At 41.6% G+C, this 18,388-nt stretch overlaps 1 protein-coding gene and 1 long non-coding RNA gene across 2 annotated transcripts; one reads left to right on the top strand and one right to left on the bottom strand.

The window, feature by feature from the left end:
* Positions 1-917: 917 nt before the first annotated feature.
* Positions 918-17,520, bottom strand: umodl1 (uromodulin-like 1). Its single transcript, XM_044223420.1, has 18 exons — positions 17,316-17,520; positions 16,789-17,025; positions 16,357-16,515; positions 15,007-15,134; positions 14,575-14,758; positions 13,640-13,780; positions 12,497-12,769; positions 11,361-11,618; positions 10,687-10,799; positions 10,321-10,540; positions 8,972-9,109; positions 8,258-8,861; positions 7,419-7,980; positions 7,089-7,249; positions 5,779-6,015; positions 3,820-3,976; positions 3,524-3,608; positions 918-1,882 (listed from the first exon to the last, which is right to left on the bottom strand). The coding sequence occupies exons 1-18, from the start codon at positions 17,389-17,391 to the stop codon at positions 1,695-1,697; spliced, it is 3,921 nt and encodes a 1,306-aa protein (XP_044079355.1). The 5' UTR covers positions 17,392-17,520; the 3' UTR covers positions 918-1,694.
* LOC122888686 lies at positions 11,688-13,628 on the top strand. The gene is made up of 3 exons (XR_006380759.1): positions 11,688-12,056; positions 12,865-12,952; positions 13,061-13,628. It is a non-coding gene; the product is annotated as an uncharacterized LOC122888686 (long non-coding RNA).
* Positions 17,521-18,388: the final 868 nt, after the last annotated feature.

The following is an 18,388-nucleotide window of genomic DNA, read 5'->3' on the forward strand; positions in this document are numbered from 1 at the left end:
TACATGTACTGTGTGGAAAAACAAATTTCTCCTCCAGAGGACCCCCCCCCACCACCAAAATCCCCAAGGCCTGATTTATGAATTCAAGAATGACTCCCTAGACACTTCTATGTATTTAACAATGGGGTTGTGGCCACTCAGTGTATGTGTGAGAGTTATAAATGATCATCCAAAGTGGATTTACTGCAAATCAGTACCAAAACACTCATTAAAAGAGGGAGAGGAAATTTGAAGTTGAAGCCCAGAAATCTGAACAGTAATCGTTTTAAGTCAACAATAAAGGCACATTTCAGCGGATTTCATGCTTTTAAACTGAAATGATTCCCCGCTCTTTCTCTCCCTTTGATCACTGTTGCTCTCCCTCCCTCCATCTATCATTCCCTCCACCCCTGCACTGGGCTGTTGCCATAGAGACGGGTTGCCAGGTCTCAGACGGTGAGGCTGAATGGGTTAATTAGGAGGTGGAGCATTTGCAGCCCTCCAGATGGTAGTAAGCCCTCCTTCACCACGGGTCTCCAGGGACCTCCTCTCAAAGAGAAAGCCTGTCCTGTTTAGTATTCAGCCCCTCGCCGTCGATCCAGGAGCTGCATTTATGACCCTGTAGTCAACAATGTGGGATTATGGGAAGTGTGGGGAAACGCCTCCTCTTCAGCTCTGCTCGACTGAGAAAGGCTTACTCAAGATCTTTTTCTTAACCCCTGATCTGATTAAAGGAGGAACATGACACCCCCTTCCCCCTCTACAACCCACATCAAATCCAAAAAAGATGCAAAATGTTGCCTATAATAGCAACTTTTTCTTACATCATCTCATACCTTTTGTTGTCCTCTCTAAACAGTTTAAACATGTTATCTCTATGCATGCAGGAAGCCATCTTGCCTTGTTTTGATTGAAGAACTGTCAGCAGCACCCCTAAGTGTCTGTATTCATACAGGACATGTTTATTGTCACACCACTTAATGCACAAATTAAGACTTTGTACAAGTGAGAACAGAATGAATATTTCAGATGTTTAACAAACAGTATAAATACAAAAAGTGTAATTGTAGAAAAACAGCAGCTAAAACAAAATAAAGTGATAACTGTGCTTGACCAGTATTGCAGATGGTATATTTTAAGCACATTTGACAACATGAAAATGATCATTTATACAAATATGTGCAATACAAGCTAGTTTAGTGCAAACTCATTACATTACAAATTTTGATGTGAACCATGTAGTGAAATATTCTCCATACTCAGTGGGTATTTCTAATATTCTGAATGTAGTTTGGTACATTTTCTCTCCAGTATTATCACGTTTCATGCTTCTGTGAACATTTTTTGTCTCAGCTAAAGACAAAATGTAGCTTAAAACTTTCAAGACAGAAACTGCTGACTTTTAAAATGTGTAACAAGTCATACCTATTTATTCTTTAATGATAAAATATTCATTACATATTTATATTCTCTGTATTTGACATTCCAGTATGCAACTACTCTATCATTTTATATATAATTATAATATAATCTGTACTTCATTAATTGTCTAATGTGCAAAGATGTGCAATGTTTGGTGAGAACTAATGTGTGAATGGTGCAACAGCGCCACTCAGTGGCAGCTCTACTGTAATAGCCTACCAAAGGTATCTGCTGCTGCAAGAATGTTTATGTTTTCCAGTTCTGCGACTGTGGCTGTGGGTGCTGCTGCACCCCTAGGTGTTAAAGACAAGGTAGGTGAATTTCTCCTGCTTGGTTTTGACGCTGAAGTTGTAGTGTCCAATGCGGTTCCTTTGGTAGTAGAAAAGGCAGACAAAACCAATGATGAAGAAGAGCGACAGGCCGATTCCAAGACAGGACAGTCCAACAATATGAAGAGTGTTATATTGCTGCTCCAAGGGCTCTGCGAGAATAAGTGTCAGGTTAAAGCATTAAAAACATGCAGTGAAAAGGAAAACAAGAGGATTCATCTGAAAATGGCATTGAAAGTCACTACTTTTAACAACAAAATGGTGAAGGGATTATTTAAAACACTGTGACTTCTAGGAGTACTGGCTCTTATTACAAATTCTTTCTTTCAGCACATTTGCAAAAAGCTGAAACTTCAATTTAACTCATGAGTCTATCATCTTCAAATGCCTCAAATATATTTAATCAAGTTCAGGGGCTTTTGAAATGCATGGAGCCCCAGCCCCAAATATGCATATTGAGGCCACGAAATGCTATTGCGTGGCCACGAGATACGATTCGTTGGCACGTTTTAATGAACTTGTGGCCACGAGATAAGTGTATGTAGAGGGAGCCGCTTGGAGGGCTTACACAGCCGATGCGCAAAGACAGATCTCTCTCCACAGCCTTCATGACGGGAGGAAAGGGCCTCAGCCAGGGCTCAAAGTGTAATATTTAACTGATCTGTTCTGTCATTCTCTTATCCCCCTTACTTTAAGCCCCACAGCAAAGCAAGGACACATTTAGACTGTAAAAAATCTACTAACTTTGTTCACTTTCCTACCCAGTGCTGAAAAGGGACAGATGACATCATTCTGAATATTAAGTAGCCATGTGCTTCTGAGAGCCTGGCTTATTATTATTCAGGATGACGTCATCAAACCACTTTTCGGTGTGTTAACCTCCCTCTAGCTGTAAACCATACACAGCTGTTTATCTTCTAACGCTGCTCTCAGGTGCAGCCAGTTGCACTGATTGTAGTGGAAGCTAGTGTTGCAGTGTCCGCTCCGAGCGCTCTGCGTACGTTATGTGTTCCCAGGAGCATGAGCACATCATGCGAGAGTTGCTCTCCCAGCTGGACAGCTCAGTCCTACACTTTCCAGTGACAGGCCAGCGTTTGTGGGTTTGAACTGGAGGCTTGGAAAGGCTGTTAACACAGGCGCTCCATTAGTAGATTTTTTACAGTCTAAATGTGTCCTTGCTTTGCTGTGGGGCTTAAAGTAAGGGGGATAAGAGAATGACAGAACAGATCAGTTAAATATTACACTTTGAGCCCTGGCTGAGGCCTTTTCCTCCCGTCATGAAGGCTGTGGAGAGAGATCTGTCGTCGCGCATCGGCTGTGTAAGCCCTCCAAGTGGCTCTCTCTACATACACTTATCTCGTGGCAATAGCATTTCGTGGCCTCAATATACATATTTTTTAATCTGCGATCCTTCCAGGGCTCTGTAGAAATGTGTGTTTTCCAGCAAGCTACTTAAACTTGCCTCTCTCCCAGACTGATGATAGAGACAGCAGTGCTTCTGCTAACATACAACAGCTAGGTGGCCTATTCAAATTTTAAAATGAAGAGACACTCAAGCTTATTCTGGGTTCTGAAGACCTTGATAGCTGTTCTACTTCTAAAACTGGCCAGTAGCAGAGTAGAAGCTGAAGTGCCATGGTTACTTCAGCTGGAATTAAATCTCATTTTTGACTCAAATTTAAGCACAGCAGAGGCATGTCGCTAGAAAATATGTCTTTTCTAACAGAACCACACACCACAGAAGAGTGAAACGTTTTATAGTAGATATTTTTATTTTGTGTATAAGCACTCACCGTCATCTGTCCTCAGTAGAGGCCCGAAAGAACCCAAAGCTGTTCCAATTGTGTTAGAAGACCGAGCTGTTCTTTGTTGACAGTCCTGCAAGAATACACCAGCAAAGATGATAAAGGAGAAAATTCTAATCTCTTCTTCAATATTCGAACAACTAGATGCTTCAGTCAGAGCGGGGGATAACAGTAATTTTAGATTCATCCACTCTATAGAAGTATTGAGAAATAAGTGAGAGAAAAGGCATTTTTTATAGAAGCTGCAAGTTTGTGTTGGATTTTTGAGAACAGCATGTACTCACAGGCACACAGGTACTCGATCCAATCTGCACGCAGATGTGGACCTGGCAGTGCAGATAGAGCACATTCAGGTTGACGAAGGAGAATATCTGTACAGACACACGTGATGTGCTGGAGTTCCCGTTGATCAACACTTTGGTGTATGTGTTCAGGGAACAGCTGCGGAGAGGAGATGAGCAACTGAGAAAGTGACGCAGCCATTTCTTTTTTAGTCCTTGTCTGCATCTGATATGGTTGTAAATTGCGTCTAAACTGATAATCAAATGACAATCCGAAACAATATTCAATCGTCAGTTTCAGGTTGTAATAAAACAGAACTTTCATTTCATTGCTACAAACAGTCTAAGCTGCTGTGACTCAATCGATGATACCATCAGGTGACGCGTTTTGGAACCAGCCACTGAAATTGAGTTACTTACTGCACTGACTAATTGTGCAGAGTTGTTCCTTTTCAGTGATCATGTAAGTGACATCATCACCACATTCCATCTCTCTGCTGTTCATCTTCAGGACAAGCTCCAAACTGCACTGCACAACAGTGTACAAGGAAGATCAACTTTGAGGGCTGCTTGTCCTTTGAAGGAATAGTTCAACATTTTGGGAAATACACTTCTTCACTTTCTTGCCGAGAGTTTGATGAGAAGATGATACCACTCTCATGTGGGCCTATGTTTGTTAAATATGAAGCTACAGCCAGGAGATGGTATGGTTAGCTTAGCTTAGCTTAGCTTAGCTTAGCGTAAATTGATTGGACTGGAAATTGATGCTTCCAGTAACAAAACCCGCCCACCAGCACCTCTAAATCTCACTAATGAATATGTTATTTGTTCACGGTGACAGCAAGACTCCAGTTAGTCACTGCTTGTATGGATTAAACAAACAAGATATAATGTGTTAATTAGTGAGGCGCTGGTAGGCGGATTTTGTTACGTTCGGACAGAGCTAGGCTAGCTGTTTCCCCCTGATTCCAGTCTCTATGCTAAGCTAAGCTAACCAACTGCTCAATTTAATTCTTGTTCATTTCTCGTGATATTAGCATAATTATCTCCCTTCTTGACAAAACAACCCTTTGTTTTGTCAAGATAATTATGCCGTTATGACGAGAAAACAACATTGTACTAACTCATGATCTCAAGATAGCGGACAAAATAAATGTATTTCTACCAGGGCGGTTCTTGGCTCCTGTACAAACCTATTGAATATATAGATTTGTTTTTAAATCAAACATCAATATATTAATATATGCTCATCAAGTGACCCCATGTGGGGCCCCGACCCCAAGGTTGAGATATTCTGGAGTAGTGGTAATATTATTGGTAGCGGTAATAGTATTAGTAAAATAATTAGTTATAGCTGTAATCAAAGTGAGAGAAAATTATTTAACACGTTTGTTTCGAACTGTTGTTTTTGTTACGAGTACGTTCACACAGAACGCGAATATTACACGGCGATGAAGCGACGTCATTGTTATTCGGAACGAGGTCGATTTGTCTGAGTTTCCGCACGGTGAATCAAGGCATCAACCAATGAACGGACGTCACGTCACAACGCCTAATGACGGACCCGTTTGATTTAGTTTTGTCCAAAGAAGAGCAGGCCGCTTTTTAACTGTTAATGATATAGAGGGGATTTCTGCAGCAGCCGCGCAGTGAAAGCTGGTCCCAGTGAGGGAGAGAGACTCCACCTGGAGGTCTGAACAGGAACAGCTCCAACCCCAAGTGAGTTTTAGTACGAGCTGGCGCGAATCTTTTATTGAACAAGTGTCGCAACTGTTCGGGTCGCTGCCGGTAGGAATAGTTTTGATGCGAAATATTCGCAGGCGAGTACTTCCCATTTTCGTGCGGTTTATTCGTCACGCCCCTGGTGTGTAAAGGCCTAAAGAGTCAATGTATTAGTTATAATAGGCAGCTGAAATACTAATAGTAATAGACGTAGTGATAGTGCTGTAGGTAGAAGCAGACCTGTTCTCCAGGAAGATGTAGCTGTAGTGGTCTACAGGGTTTGGGGTGGGAGTGGCCCAGCATTTGTCGATGACTACTTTAATCTGCACCGAGGAGATGTTGAGGCTGACCTCCACCACCACAGCCTCCTCAGGGGACAAGCTGTAGTTGTGGGGCAGAGGTATTGTACCGTTCATCAGCTGCACTGTCACCTGGAACGACCCCGAGCCCACGATGGCATCATTGATAATGTTATACCTGGAGAGACAAAACATATCTATAAAAATACAACAGGAACACAAAAAGGTTCAAATAAAATCTGCCTGCCAACACCTCTAAAGCTCGCTAATTAAGTTTTATCTCATTTGTTTCATCTGTACAAAAACCAAAGTGTGAAAAACAACAGGTTGTTGTTTTATGGTGGGACCAGTTGCCAGGCAACAAGCAGAGACTCCAGGGAGTTACTGGTGAGCTAGGTTACTTAGTGAGCTTTAGAGGTGCTGAGGCAGATTTTGCTACCTTTGGACAGAGCCAGGCTAGCTGTCCCCCCTGTTCCCAGGCTTTATGCTAAGCTAAGCTAACCGTCTGCTGGCTCCAGTTACATATTTACTGTACAGACACGTTGAGTGGTTTCAGTCTTCTCATCCAACTCTCTGCAAGAGAGCTCAAAATGTTTGATGTGCTAATATTTCAGGCAAAAGTAAAAGCCTACTCTACGTGTGTGTTTCACTCTAATGCTTGATGTCTAATAATGCTGATAATAATGATGCCCTTTCCCCGGGCCATAAGCACACTTAACTCCGATAAGTATAGAATGACCCCCCCCCCCAATATGACTGGCTTTCTAGAGCAAACCTGGATCTTGTGCAATAATCACAGTTATTCTAGTGCAATATGTACACAAATATTAAGGCAAATTACATTGTATTTATTTGTTTTATTTATTATTTTAGAACCTGTGTTGTTGGTTGTGGTTGTTTGCTTGGCTGAGGTTGTTTTGTTGTTTTTGTGTCTTTAAACGCACTGATACAATAAAACGCACATTTCGTTGTATCCTGTACAATGACAACAAAGGCTCTCTATTTCTATTCTGAATCAATGAGATCAGGATTTCACCGGCAATTTTCAAAGTGCAAACTGTTACATAATACAGATCTATAGTGTAGCTGCTGCTTTAAGAACTACATGTTCATTATATGAGTTAGCAGTGACAAAGTTCTATATCTGTTTATCGTATTTCTTTGGATGCATGTCAACTGCTTCTACTGCTCTGTGGCTCTTTTGAAAAATGCTAAAGCATGCTGAGTATCATGGCAGCAAGTGAAGCGTACCCCATGGAGCTGAAGTCAGCAGAGATAAGCATGCTCTTCCTGTAGGTACACATGATGGGAACCTCCAGTCGTACTCTGGGTACCTCCACAGTTCCACTGGGTGAGGTGTACGGCTCCATGGTGTTGAACAAGGTTACAGATGCCGTGTAGTAGGTCTCATTCTAAAATACCAGATGTCGCAAGCGGTTTGGGTTATTTTTAGAGTTAATGCACTTCAGTTATAGAGACTAAATACTGGCAGGCATAGTGTCTACGAAACATATAAGAACATAGGAAAAAGCAAAAGTTTCCCAAATGCAACACTTTTTCAGAAGAAAAAAAAAAACTCACATGCACAAGCCTAGTCACACACTCATTCCAGGCCACGGTCAGCTGGGCATGGGTGGCATTGCCTCCGTTGACGCCACACTCTGGCAAGCCCAAGTATAGGGCGCTCTCCCTGATCTTGGTCCTCAGAAGAAAATCCCTGAGAACTGTCACAGTGATGGCAGCAACCCTGCACTGGACTGTGATGGCCCCTGGCATAGAGGCATTGGTGGCAGATCTCAGGGCAGTAGTGCTAGTTGTAGGAGTTGTAATGGTGGTAGTGGGGTTGGTAACAGTGGTTGTAGGGGTAAAAGTCGTGGATGTCATTGCAGTGGTGGTGGTTGTTGGGGCAGTGGTGGTGGTTGTTGGGGCAGTGGTGGTGGTTGTTGGGGCAGTAGTGGTGATTGAAGGGGCAGTGGTGGTGGTTGTTGGGGCAGTGGTGGTGATTGAAGGGGCAGTGGTGGTGGTTGTTGGGGCAGTGGTGGTGATTGAAGGAGCAGTAGTGGTGGTTGTTGGGGCAGTGGTGGTGGTTGTTGGGGCAGTGGTGGTGATTGAAGGGGCAGTGGTGGTGGTTGTTGGGGCAGTAGTGGTGATTGAAGGAGCAGTAGTGGTGGTTGTTGGGGCAGTGGTGGTGGTTGTTGGGGCAGTGGTGGTGATTGAAGGAGCAGTAGTGGTGGTTGTTGGGGCAGTGGTGGTGGTTGTTGGGGCAGTAGTGGTGATTGAAGGGGGCAGTAGTGGTGGTTGTTGGGGCAGTAGTGGTGATTGAAGGAGCAGTAGCAGTAGTGGTGGTTGTTGGGGCAGTGGTGGTGATTGGTTGTTGGGGCAGTAGTGAAGGAGCAGTAGTGGTGGTTGTTGGGGCAGTGGTGGTGATTGAAGGAGCAGTAGTGGTGGTTGTTGGGGCAGTGGTGGTGGTTGTTGGGGCAGTAGTGGTGGTTGTTGGGGCAGTAGTGGTGCTTGTAGGGGCAGTAATAGTTGTTGTTGGGGCAGTAGTGGTGGTTGTTGGGGCAGTAGTGATGGTTGTTGGGGTAGTAGTGGTGCTTGTAGGGGCAGTAATAGTTGTTGTTGGGGCAGTAGTGGTGGTTGTTGGGGCAGTAGTGGTGGTTGTTGGGGCAGTAGTGGTGCTTGTAGGGGCAGTAATAGTTGTTGTTGGGGCAGTAGTGGTGGTTGTTGGGGCAGTAGTGGTGCTTGTAGGGGCAGTAATAGTTGTTGTTGGGGTAGTAGTGGTGGTTGTTGGGGCAGTAATAGTTGTTGTTGGGGTAGTAGTGGTGGTTGTTGGGGCAGTAGTGGTGGTTGTTGGGGTAGTAGTGGTGATTGCAGGGGCAGTAATTTCACTTGTTGATATAATGACTGGAGTAGTGGTTATAGTCATTAAAGCTGGATCACTGGTTAGGGGTGTTATTTGAGAGAAAGGGGTAGAAAATACTGAGGTTGTCAGTGGTGGTGTCGTTGTCTCAAAGGTAGCGATTGCTGCACAAGACAAAACACTCTGGTCACAAAATGCAAAGATATTCTGTTATTATTAAGTGCATATAATCTGTGTAAAATTCATCTTTTCCACTACCACAGTGAGACCGTACCTTGACAGGCTCGTCCAGGCCTTTCTGGGTTGTTGTCTATAAATCCATCAAGGCAAACACATGTGTAGGAGGCCCAGGTGTTTGTACATGTAGCCCACTGGGAACAGTCATTTTCCCCTGAAGCACATTCATTGAAATCTACAAAAAGCAAAATATTTGGCTCAATAAGTCAGGCTTTATGTTGTTCTTTAGTATTGCACTGTAGGTTCCGGGCTTGCAAATTGTTTCTACTTGATAACCAAACACAAATAAACCTCTGCATTACATTTTAGTTTGTTGACACTTGCTTGAATTTAGCAAATCTCTTGATTGCTTTTTGATACAGAGAATGTTATAGCTTTATCATGGCACAAAACAGAAAGAAACTGCTGTTCTTCATGCACAAAGAGTTGTAAAAATTCAAATTTCCTTTAAAATTATTTCTATTCTTTTAATTTGCATTTCAATGTTATTATGCTGTTTTTTTTCTTTTTATGATTTAAATGCATTATGTAAAACACTTACTTGCCTTTGTGTATTAATTGTTGTATACAAATAAACTTGCCTTGCCTATTTTTCAAAAAAATAGTGAAAGGCAAAAAGACCAACACATTTGTAGTCCTTATTTTACATCTGTGTCATTGTGGTCAGCACTTAAAGGTGTACTCCAGCAATTTTGTGTTGCACTACCACAAAGTAGGGGGACTCACAAGAGTCCTATTTAAAAATGGTCAAAACTGAAGCAGCAGAGGCGGAGATAGGTTGTCTTTTAGGCCATGGTATGGGTCGAGATTCAAAAACGTTGCATCCTACAATTCCCACAATGCAACTTCATAGCATCATTTGGTATACCCTCCTTGCCTCATAAAGCCCTACGTCTTTCAAACTTCTGCATCCAGTTTGTAACAAAGGCTTTCTGACAAGAATTTGAGCCCAAACCAACTTGGAAAGCTCCTTTCAGAGACACAGAAGATACTATTTAACTGTTTTCACAAGCTGAGTAGTACTATCCCTGAGTAACTAAACTAATCTTGTCGTAGAAAAGGTTTCAGTCGTAGTCATCTGGACACTGTTTTCAGAATCAAGACGTTTCGACTCCCATCCGGAAGTCATTCCACAATTGAGAATGACTTCCAGATGGGAGCAGAAACGTCTTGATTCTGAAAACAGTGTCCAGATGACTACGACTGAAACCTTTTCTACGATAGAACACTACTGGACGAATGAGGGACTACACCGTCTAAACTAATCTTGATGTGTAAAATCAAACTAAGACTTTGCTTCTTTGTAGCACTTCTTAGGAGTTTTATACCTACCAGCCCTGGTTACATAAAACACATTGTTATAACAGAGAATAGAAAGAGACATACCATATATGCTTGTGTTGTTTTCATCCATAGTGTATTTGGTGCTGTTCATCAGGGAGTACAGCAGAGCTGTGGACACATTACTGATGTGTTGGCCTTGACTGGAGGTGAAGGTGATGATGAAGTTGACCACCACGCTCCCTGGGGAAAAGCTTCTGATCTCAATTCTCACCTGGCCTGAATCCACCATGGCCCTCATCTCTGGAGACAGAAACTGGTAGATCTGTTGGTGACCGAGGAAACCCCCACAGTCAGAATAACAATGGATGAGTGGATGAAACAGTAAAAACTTGTTAATTCAACTTTGTTATTTCATTGAAGTGGACATCACATTCTGTCACTGGATAATCATTGTCGTAGCACACATACCTCCTCCATAATACTCTCAGTGAGGTTTTTATAGGCCCAGCTGCTGGTGTTCTGCAGATCAGCAGTGAACTGGATGTTAGTAAGTCGCGTTGTGGCGTCAAGAGTCTGAGCATCTACAAAGAAAAGCCTTACTTGGTACAATAAACACATTTTCCACAATTAAATGTCAGCCCTCTTACCAGCCCTGGGCCTATTGGTTAAAAATGGACTCTTTTCTTCATCACACATTATAATTTTATCGCTTTACTTTTTACTCCCTGGGGTAGTATTCAGTGCTTATTTTATCTCATTTTCAAATATCTGGGTACATCAGTTCCTTCCCCTGCGGCTCAGGAAAAATACATGTCCAGTTATCCATTTGCTAAAAAAGCAGAGTGGGAATACTTCCACACAGAGAAAATAAAGGTTCCTGCCATTTTGTCAACTTGGATTAATTAAAGATTTTCAGTCTGATATTTACATTTAAGCAATAGAAACAATTTAACAGCTTATATTGTATGTCATGTTACAACTCATTATGGGTAAAGTAACAATTTACTTTAAGTTGCGAACACCACACAGCTATTCTATGCACACACAGTAGCTTCATGACACTAGTTTATATGATAAAAAAAAAATATCCAAACGTCAAAGACACTGGAGCAATCAACTTAATTTTTGTGCACAGTTCTTACCGGTCTTGACGGATATATGAGTGGCATCTCCTTGGCTTCCGCAGGCATGAGGTGTGACAGTGACACTGTAGAGCTCCCCGGGCTGCAGGCCCCTCACCTCAATTGTGGTCTGACTGGTTCCCACAAAACGAATGACCTCTGACCCTTTGCTTAGAACAACATGGTAAGTCTGGTTTGTCTGAAACTGGCTGGACCAGTAGACACAGAAGGAGGTTCCAGTGACATTAGCCGACCATAAGCTGGTGATGCTGGGAGGAGCTGGAAGGTGGTGGTGGGTAGTGGGAGAGGGACAGGGACAGGGAACGTGGTTATCATTCATTCATTTTGTTTAAAGGAATAGTTTGACATTCAATGGGAAATATGCTTATTTGTTTTCTTGCCAAGAGTTACATGAAAAGATTAACACCACTCCCATGCCTGTGCGGTAAATATAAGGCTATAGCTACCAGCCAGCTGGCTTAGCTTAGCACAATGACATAAAATAGGAAATAGGGGGAAACGGCTAGCCTGGCTCTGTCCAAAAGTAACAAAATCCACCTACCAGCACCTCAGTTCAGTAATTAGACTTTATTAGACTTTATATCTCATGTGCTTATTCCTGCCCCCATTCAGGACTGTCTCATCTACTGCGTGGGAGTAATGGAGGTGGGGAGGTCAACCAGACGTACATGCCAAACCAACCAGCTGAGATGAGATGTGAGCTTTAGAGATATTGGTAGGGGGATTCTGTTACCTTTGGACAGAGACAAGCTACCTGTTCCCAGTGTTTGTGCTGAGCTAAGGTAACAGCTAATAGTGGCAGCTTCATATTTACCTTACAGGTATGAGAGTGGTATCAATCTTCTCATTTAACGCTCAGCAAAAAAGCAGAGCGTTCCCCAAAATGTCAAACTATTCCTTTAAAGATATCTACATCAGCTATGAATTTGATCAAAAGATGTAAAGTAATGACTTACACTTACACCACATTTAACTACATGTTCATCAGCACTGTTAAAATTAAATGCTTTTGACAAAATCAAATATCTCCTCTCAAAAAGTGACAAGAATTTGGACACTACACCTGCTCCTTTGGCTTGTAAATCAAGATGTGGGGATTTTAAGCTACCATGAGATAAAAATAAAATATTTCTTACAGCATGTGGTTGTTGGCAGAGGTGACTCCACAGCTGAGCTCATGCTGGTATAAGGTGCAGAGCTTGTCCATTGCGGAGCATGTGATGAATTATAAGGGACAGAGCTTGTATTACTCAGAGTTGCAGCCATGCTGGTCTCAGTGGAGTTGAAGATACCCATGGTGCTGTTGTCCGGAGGGTTCTGTGTGATGTTGGAAGCTAGGGTGTAGGTTGTGTTCATGGGTGGAAGGTAGGTAAGCGGGGGCTCTGTGGTGGTTGACACCCTGGCGTAAGCTGGAATACAAGTCAATGTTAAAATCAAAGCTTCTGATGCAAAATATTAAAATGTTGCCACGTTAAAACTGACCACAATTTCCTGATTCAAGCAGCTTCGACTGGCTTGAGGAACTACTTTGGCACATGTGGCAGCCTCCTATGCATCTACTTCATTTCAAGACAGTAGTTTGTTCCCTACAGGTTTGTTTGTTTGTAACAAGGCTTGCATAGCCTAATCATTTTTGCCCTAACACAATATTTCTATGTTAGTGTTTGATGAAACATTTCTCGTGATTTTTTTTATTCCAGCTCAGTCTTTGTTTCTCTATCTCCGGCTCCGGCCTTCTATGTTAGCTGCTTGAATCCCCTGTGACACTCAACCCACTATGCATCTTTTGACATGTTTGTTTAATAAATTACAAAAAATACCAAAGAGACATGTAGCACTCACTTATGATGAATTATGAAATTGTCCACAAATACCTCTGGCTATTGTACAGACACTGAATAGAGATCTTGCTCATTTATCTGCATCAATAAATTGGCAAAGGAATTGGAAAAATATCACACTGTCTCCAACAAGGACATCATTTCCACTGGGGATGGGGGGGATCCTCATCAGTTATTACCGTGTGCTCACATCATTTAAGCTTCACAAGTAGAAGTGAATGATTTAAAGTGAGGTTTTATGAGGTAAAAAAAAAACACAAGTGAATGCTTTGGGGGTGTTATGATTCTTACCAATTCAATTACTGTATATAGTCGATTCCCTATTTTTAAATTTACCGCTGCAGTTCAACTCACTACCATTCTTAACCACATGGTAAAACAACCGGTAAATGATCAGTTATATATATTTGCACCACATGCACACACACACAGTCTAACCTGTGCAATGGGCTCCAGGGCTGCTGGGGTCAACATCAATATATCCTTGGTGACAGGCACAATGGTAGGAGCCCACTGTGTTGTTACAGTCTGCCTGAGGGGAGCACTGATGGAGAGCAGACTGTGCACACTCATCTACATCTGCAATTAGAAACACAGACACACTGAAATTACAATTGCATGTGTATGCTGTTGAATTAGGGTTGTTTTTGCATAAGGAGTAATAATTACAAAATGTAATGTGGAAATTGACAATAACAAATACTTTTCTGAAAAGAAATGATAACCCTTAAACATCATTTATAGGGAAAGACATTTAGACAGTAAAATTAGGGAACCAAAGTTTCACGTAAGAATACTGTTTCTTAAAATAAAATGTGTGAGCTGGATTTGGTCTCTTGTCTTCCTTGTATCTTTAATTTAAAGGCTAAGTAATTCAGAGGTGCCCGAAAATAATAAAAGTACTTTATCACGCTGGCATAAAGTGATGAATTTAATTTGTGCCTACAGTGTAGAGAAGGAAATTAATTATCTGTAAAAGAACATTTGGAAGGCAACTTGATGTACATTTGAGTGTGTGCATTATGGCGAGCTTGTTACTGTGTCTTTTGTGCAAATGTAACAAGTATGACTGATTCATGATTGATATCTGTGTGTGGGCGTGTGTCTTTGTGCACGTGTGTGTATGCACTCGCTCTGGTGTTATTTTCCGCTATTGCAGGAAACATCCCACAGATGACTGTCACTCAAATAGAAGTGGTGGGAGAAGGAAACTGTGGTGTGACTGAGTCATTTTTTCCTGAACACCGTGTTCTCTGCAACATGAATCATTCTCAAAACTCTACAAAAATGTCATTTCTCTAAAGGAAAAAAAAGCCCCAAGTAGCTTCACTGAGAGATGAGTGCTGCTGTACAGAACAGCCGTGTCTCCTCACCTTCCACGGTTACAGATGACACTTCCTGTATGTGTTTGAGGAGAAGATGCAGCTTTGATGTGACATTGTACAGTGAAAGAGTAAAGTTGCAGTCAATCAGCAGTGAGGTGGCAGTTCTGTAGGGATGAACAGGCCATGAGTTGAGGAAATAAACTGAAACCTGAGACTGCAGAGCTCCAGTCACCTATTAGTAAAAGAGAGACAAAAAAGTAATCACTATGAAATTAATGTAAAAAGGAAAATCTGAAATGACTCTGAAATAGACAGGTGGATGCCTTGGTATATCTTCTACATTTTAATCATTTAAATGTTGCTGTTTATTCGAAATAAACAGAAATACCAGAGCAAGTATTGGTAGCTGGCTAGTGGTCTTAGCAGCAAAAGTCTTAACAGCTGTAGTAGAAGCAGCATTAGTATTAGCAGTAGTATTACCATTGCTTGTAGCAATCTTGTGTGATTCAGATGGCCTCTATGCTTGGACATCAGTTGGTGGTAATCTGTCTTCACTGTCACTGTTGCATTCAAACGGTATCCTCCATTCTCAGAATAATTTGCTGAGCCTGAAAGTTAAGTTAAAAGAGTCAGTTCACCCCAATCATAAAGATATCCCGTACGTAAATTATCGGAGTGGGGAGGGCAGTTGAATCTTATGGTTCCCTTTTACGCTTTGCTAAAATTTTCAATGGACCCTTTACCTTGACTGGAAATCGAAATTATGGCAAACATAGAATAGTGTGCCCCAAACATTCCAGTCACTCTATTTTTGAGCTACTAACTGAACAGTTATTACCACTTTCAGCGACTAAATGAAGCAGGCTCGGGCAGTAGCTCTGTGCAGCTAAAGGAAGGCTGAAATAAAATTCAAATCTGAGGTGAGAAAAAATTTAAAAGACCATAACCTGTTCTTCCAAACATATCAGACTACAGTACCCTCTCTTCAGTAAAAAGAACATACACATAACGTTCTCCTTTTTTTGCTTTTTTTGGAATCACGACCCCCCTAATAATTTTCATACATTCCCTAGCATGCAGTACTGTTTGGATTAATTTGACCTGCTTTTGAGATAAAAGTATGGAAAACAACATTTATAAAAAAACAGTAAAGTAACAGTGAAATTACTTTCCAGTTAATAACCACAGACCTCATTCTTAACAGGTTTCACTGGGACTATTTCTTCTTCTTCAAAAAAAAAATAGTACACAGTGAGCTCTGTGGATTATACCAAATGACTGGAACATGTTTCTAAAGAGACTTGAGCTTTTTAGAAATGATAACTTGAATTCACAAGCAATAAAATGTACTGTTGCTCAATTCAATACACTCAGGGGTTTTGCCGCTGCAGTCTTACTTGGTCTGGTATGACCAGGAGCTTATGATGGTTGTTAGCTAACGTTAGCAAACTTTAGATAGATATTGTTGTGTGACTGACATTACTGAGTCAGGTCACTCATTTTATAACTCTTCTCTGCTTGTGCTACTGTTACATTACATTTTAACGTAAGCTATTATCCTGATATTGTCACATGCAGGAACAGGTCCACAGGTTCACTTTAAATGTAATGTTTCAGTGCTTCGAACGTGACAAACAACATTCCCCTCACCTCTGTTGTACTGTCTGAAACTATCTGCAGGGACCTGCTAAATTAAAATAAATGGCTAGAAACCAGTGAGAATGTATGCTCTTCTGGTTTTGGGTGAAAATACCCTTTAATCAGATCACATGACCAAGAAAACATACTAGGTGCATACTTTAATAACAAACAATCAGGATGTATACTAACTTGCAGGATCACTGCAGTGAGAGCGACCCAATCTCTGGCAGCATTTTTGCCAGCCCGGGCAGTCCAAGTCCCACTCACAGTCCTCAGATCCGGGATATAATCCATCTGCAGTTGGACAGGATCCTGGCTTGGCAGTGAACTCCCCACTCCTGTTTACAGCTTCATTCAAAGGAAATAACATGTTACAGGCCATATATTAGCAGTAAGATATTTGTAGCAGTGCAGTTTCTGTGCTTCCATCTGTTGTCTTGCACACAGTACCACACACTGAAGGGTCATGCTGATTACTTATCTGTCCACAGCGTGCGATGCTATATCATCAAATTTTATAAACACTTGTACAAAGACACTTGAAATCTACCAACAGAACAATTTGTGCTCCTCTATAATATTCCAACCCACTGATGCAGAAATGGTGTGCAGTATACTCACGCAGGGCACAGTAACGACCGACTTGTACGTAGCCATCGCAGCACCTGGTCACCTGCTCCATCACTGTCTTGTACTCAGTCTGATGGGTCATCCTGTAAAGTGTGACTGTACATGTCTTCCAGAGGAGCCAGCCGCCACAAGGCTTTGTCACAGTATAGGGGACCTTATGCATCGCCAGGAAACTCACAATCCTCGTCTCATTGCGAACACATAGATGGTACCCAGACAGGCTATTTCCTAGAATAAAATATATCTTGTCAATTTTACTGTTGATAGTTAGTCTCTGGCTGCATAATGCCATCAGATTTCACAGCTTGAATTAGTCATAAACAATGCTCCTTGATTTTGACTTACTCATAAAGTATAACATAATACATGTCTATCATCTGTGACATTAAAAATGTTTAAAAAACAACAACAAATGAAAGCAAGCAAAGCAAGAAGTGTAAAACCTCATAAATGCCATATTTGGTTGTGGCAATACATCAATTTCATGTTACTAATCTGTCATCTGCGTAAAGGCCTACCTTCATGCACAGTGTTTTGTCCCCCACAGAAAGCCAGCAGGGCCGCGACCACCCAGATGGAAAGCATCCAACTCATTTTTCACAGATCAAAATCTCAACCATATATTTAACGACCACATTGTACGCGCATGTTTCTCTTTGAGATGATGCGAAATCACTGTTCAGGGTGTGCTCAAAGACAAAATCCTCTGTGGCTCTGTTTTTCTCCTCCCCTCGTTGCACCGTCAGTCCCTAATGGACCACAAAATTATGGCAGCCAGCAGGTAAGTTTTACATTTATGCGAATATTTGGAGTTACATTAGTCAGTGAACTGAAATGACATTCATTTTTGCAAGAATATTATAATATTCAGACAATTTCATACCTCGAATTGCCATGACGTATGGCAGCACGACATGTTAGTGAGCCAGTATATTACAAAGAGAAAAGCTTTTGGTGCATGTGATTTTCACAAAGCAAGCTCAGGTGTCTCTTTTATTTTTGTAGAATAGATAAGTTGTCATTTTACTCATTCTCAGGTGGTGTCAGGGTCAGTAAACATGTTTATGATGCCAGGGAGAGAGATGTGGGATGGGAGGAGTCCCTAATGACTTGGTTTCCACAGGTAACCATGGCAGTGCTTGTTATGCTGCTGGCATTAACAGCTTGTGTCTGCCATTAGTGTCAAACCAGGAGTGAGAATTTCCCTACCATTTCCCCACATGTCTTCATTCTCATTATATGAAGGACCAGTGGGATGCTCTGGGTGTCAAAGACATGTTCTAAAAAATGACTAGATCAAGATTCTGTCCTCACTTTGACACTATGAATGTGACTATACATTCATGTTTGATGAAAGAACATTCTACAGGTCCACTTTATTCTTTAAAATCTTTTCATGCACAGATTTTCATTCTTAGTAAATGTAGTGATTAATGTAATGGTGCTCCTTTTATATAATGAGGTGTGAATATGTGCCTGATTAAACTTCCTTCAGTCATTAAGTGATAATGACACTTACATTCTGAGCACTGGAGCATATGCATGTAGGGAGGTGCAGGGCTACAGGCTGAATCAACTAAGGTTACTGCAC

This window comes from Siniperca chuatsi, linkage group LG14 (assembly GCF_020085105.1).
Source record: "Siniperca chuatsi isolate FFG_IHB_CAS linkage group LG14, ASM2008510v1, whole genome shotgun sequence".
NCBI lineage: Eukaryota > Metazoa > Chordata > Actinopteri > Centrarchiformes > Sinipercidae > Siniperca > Siniperca chuatsi.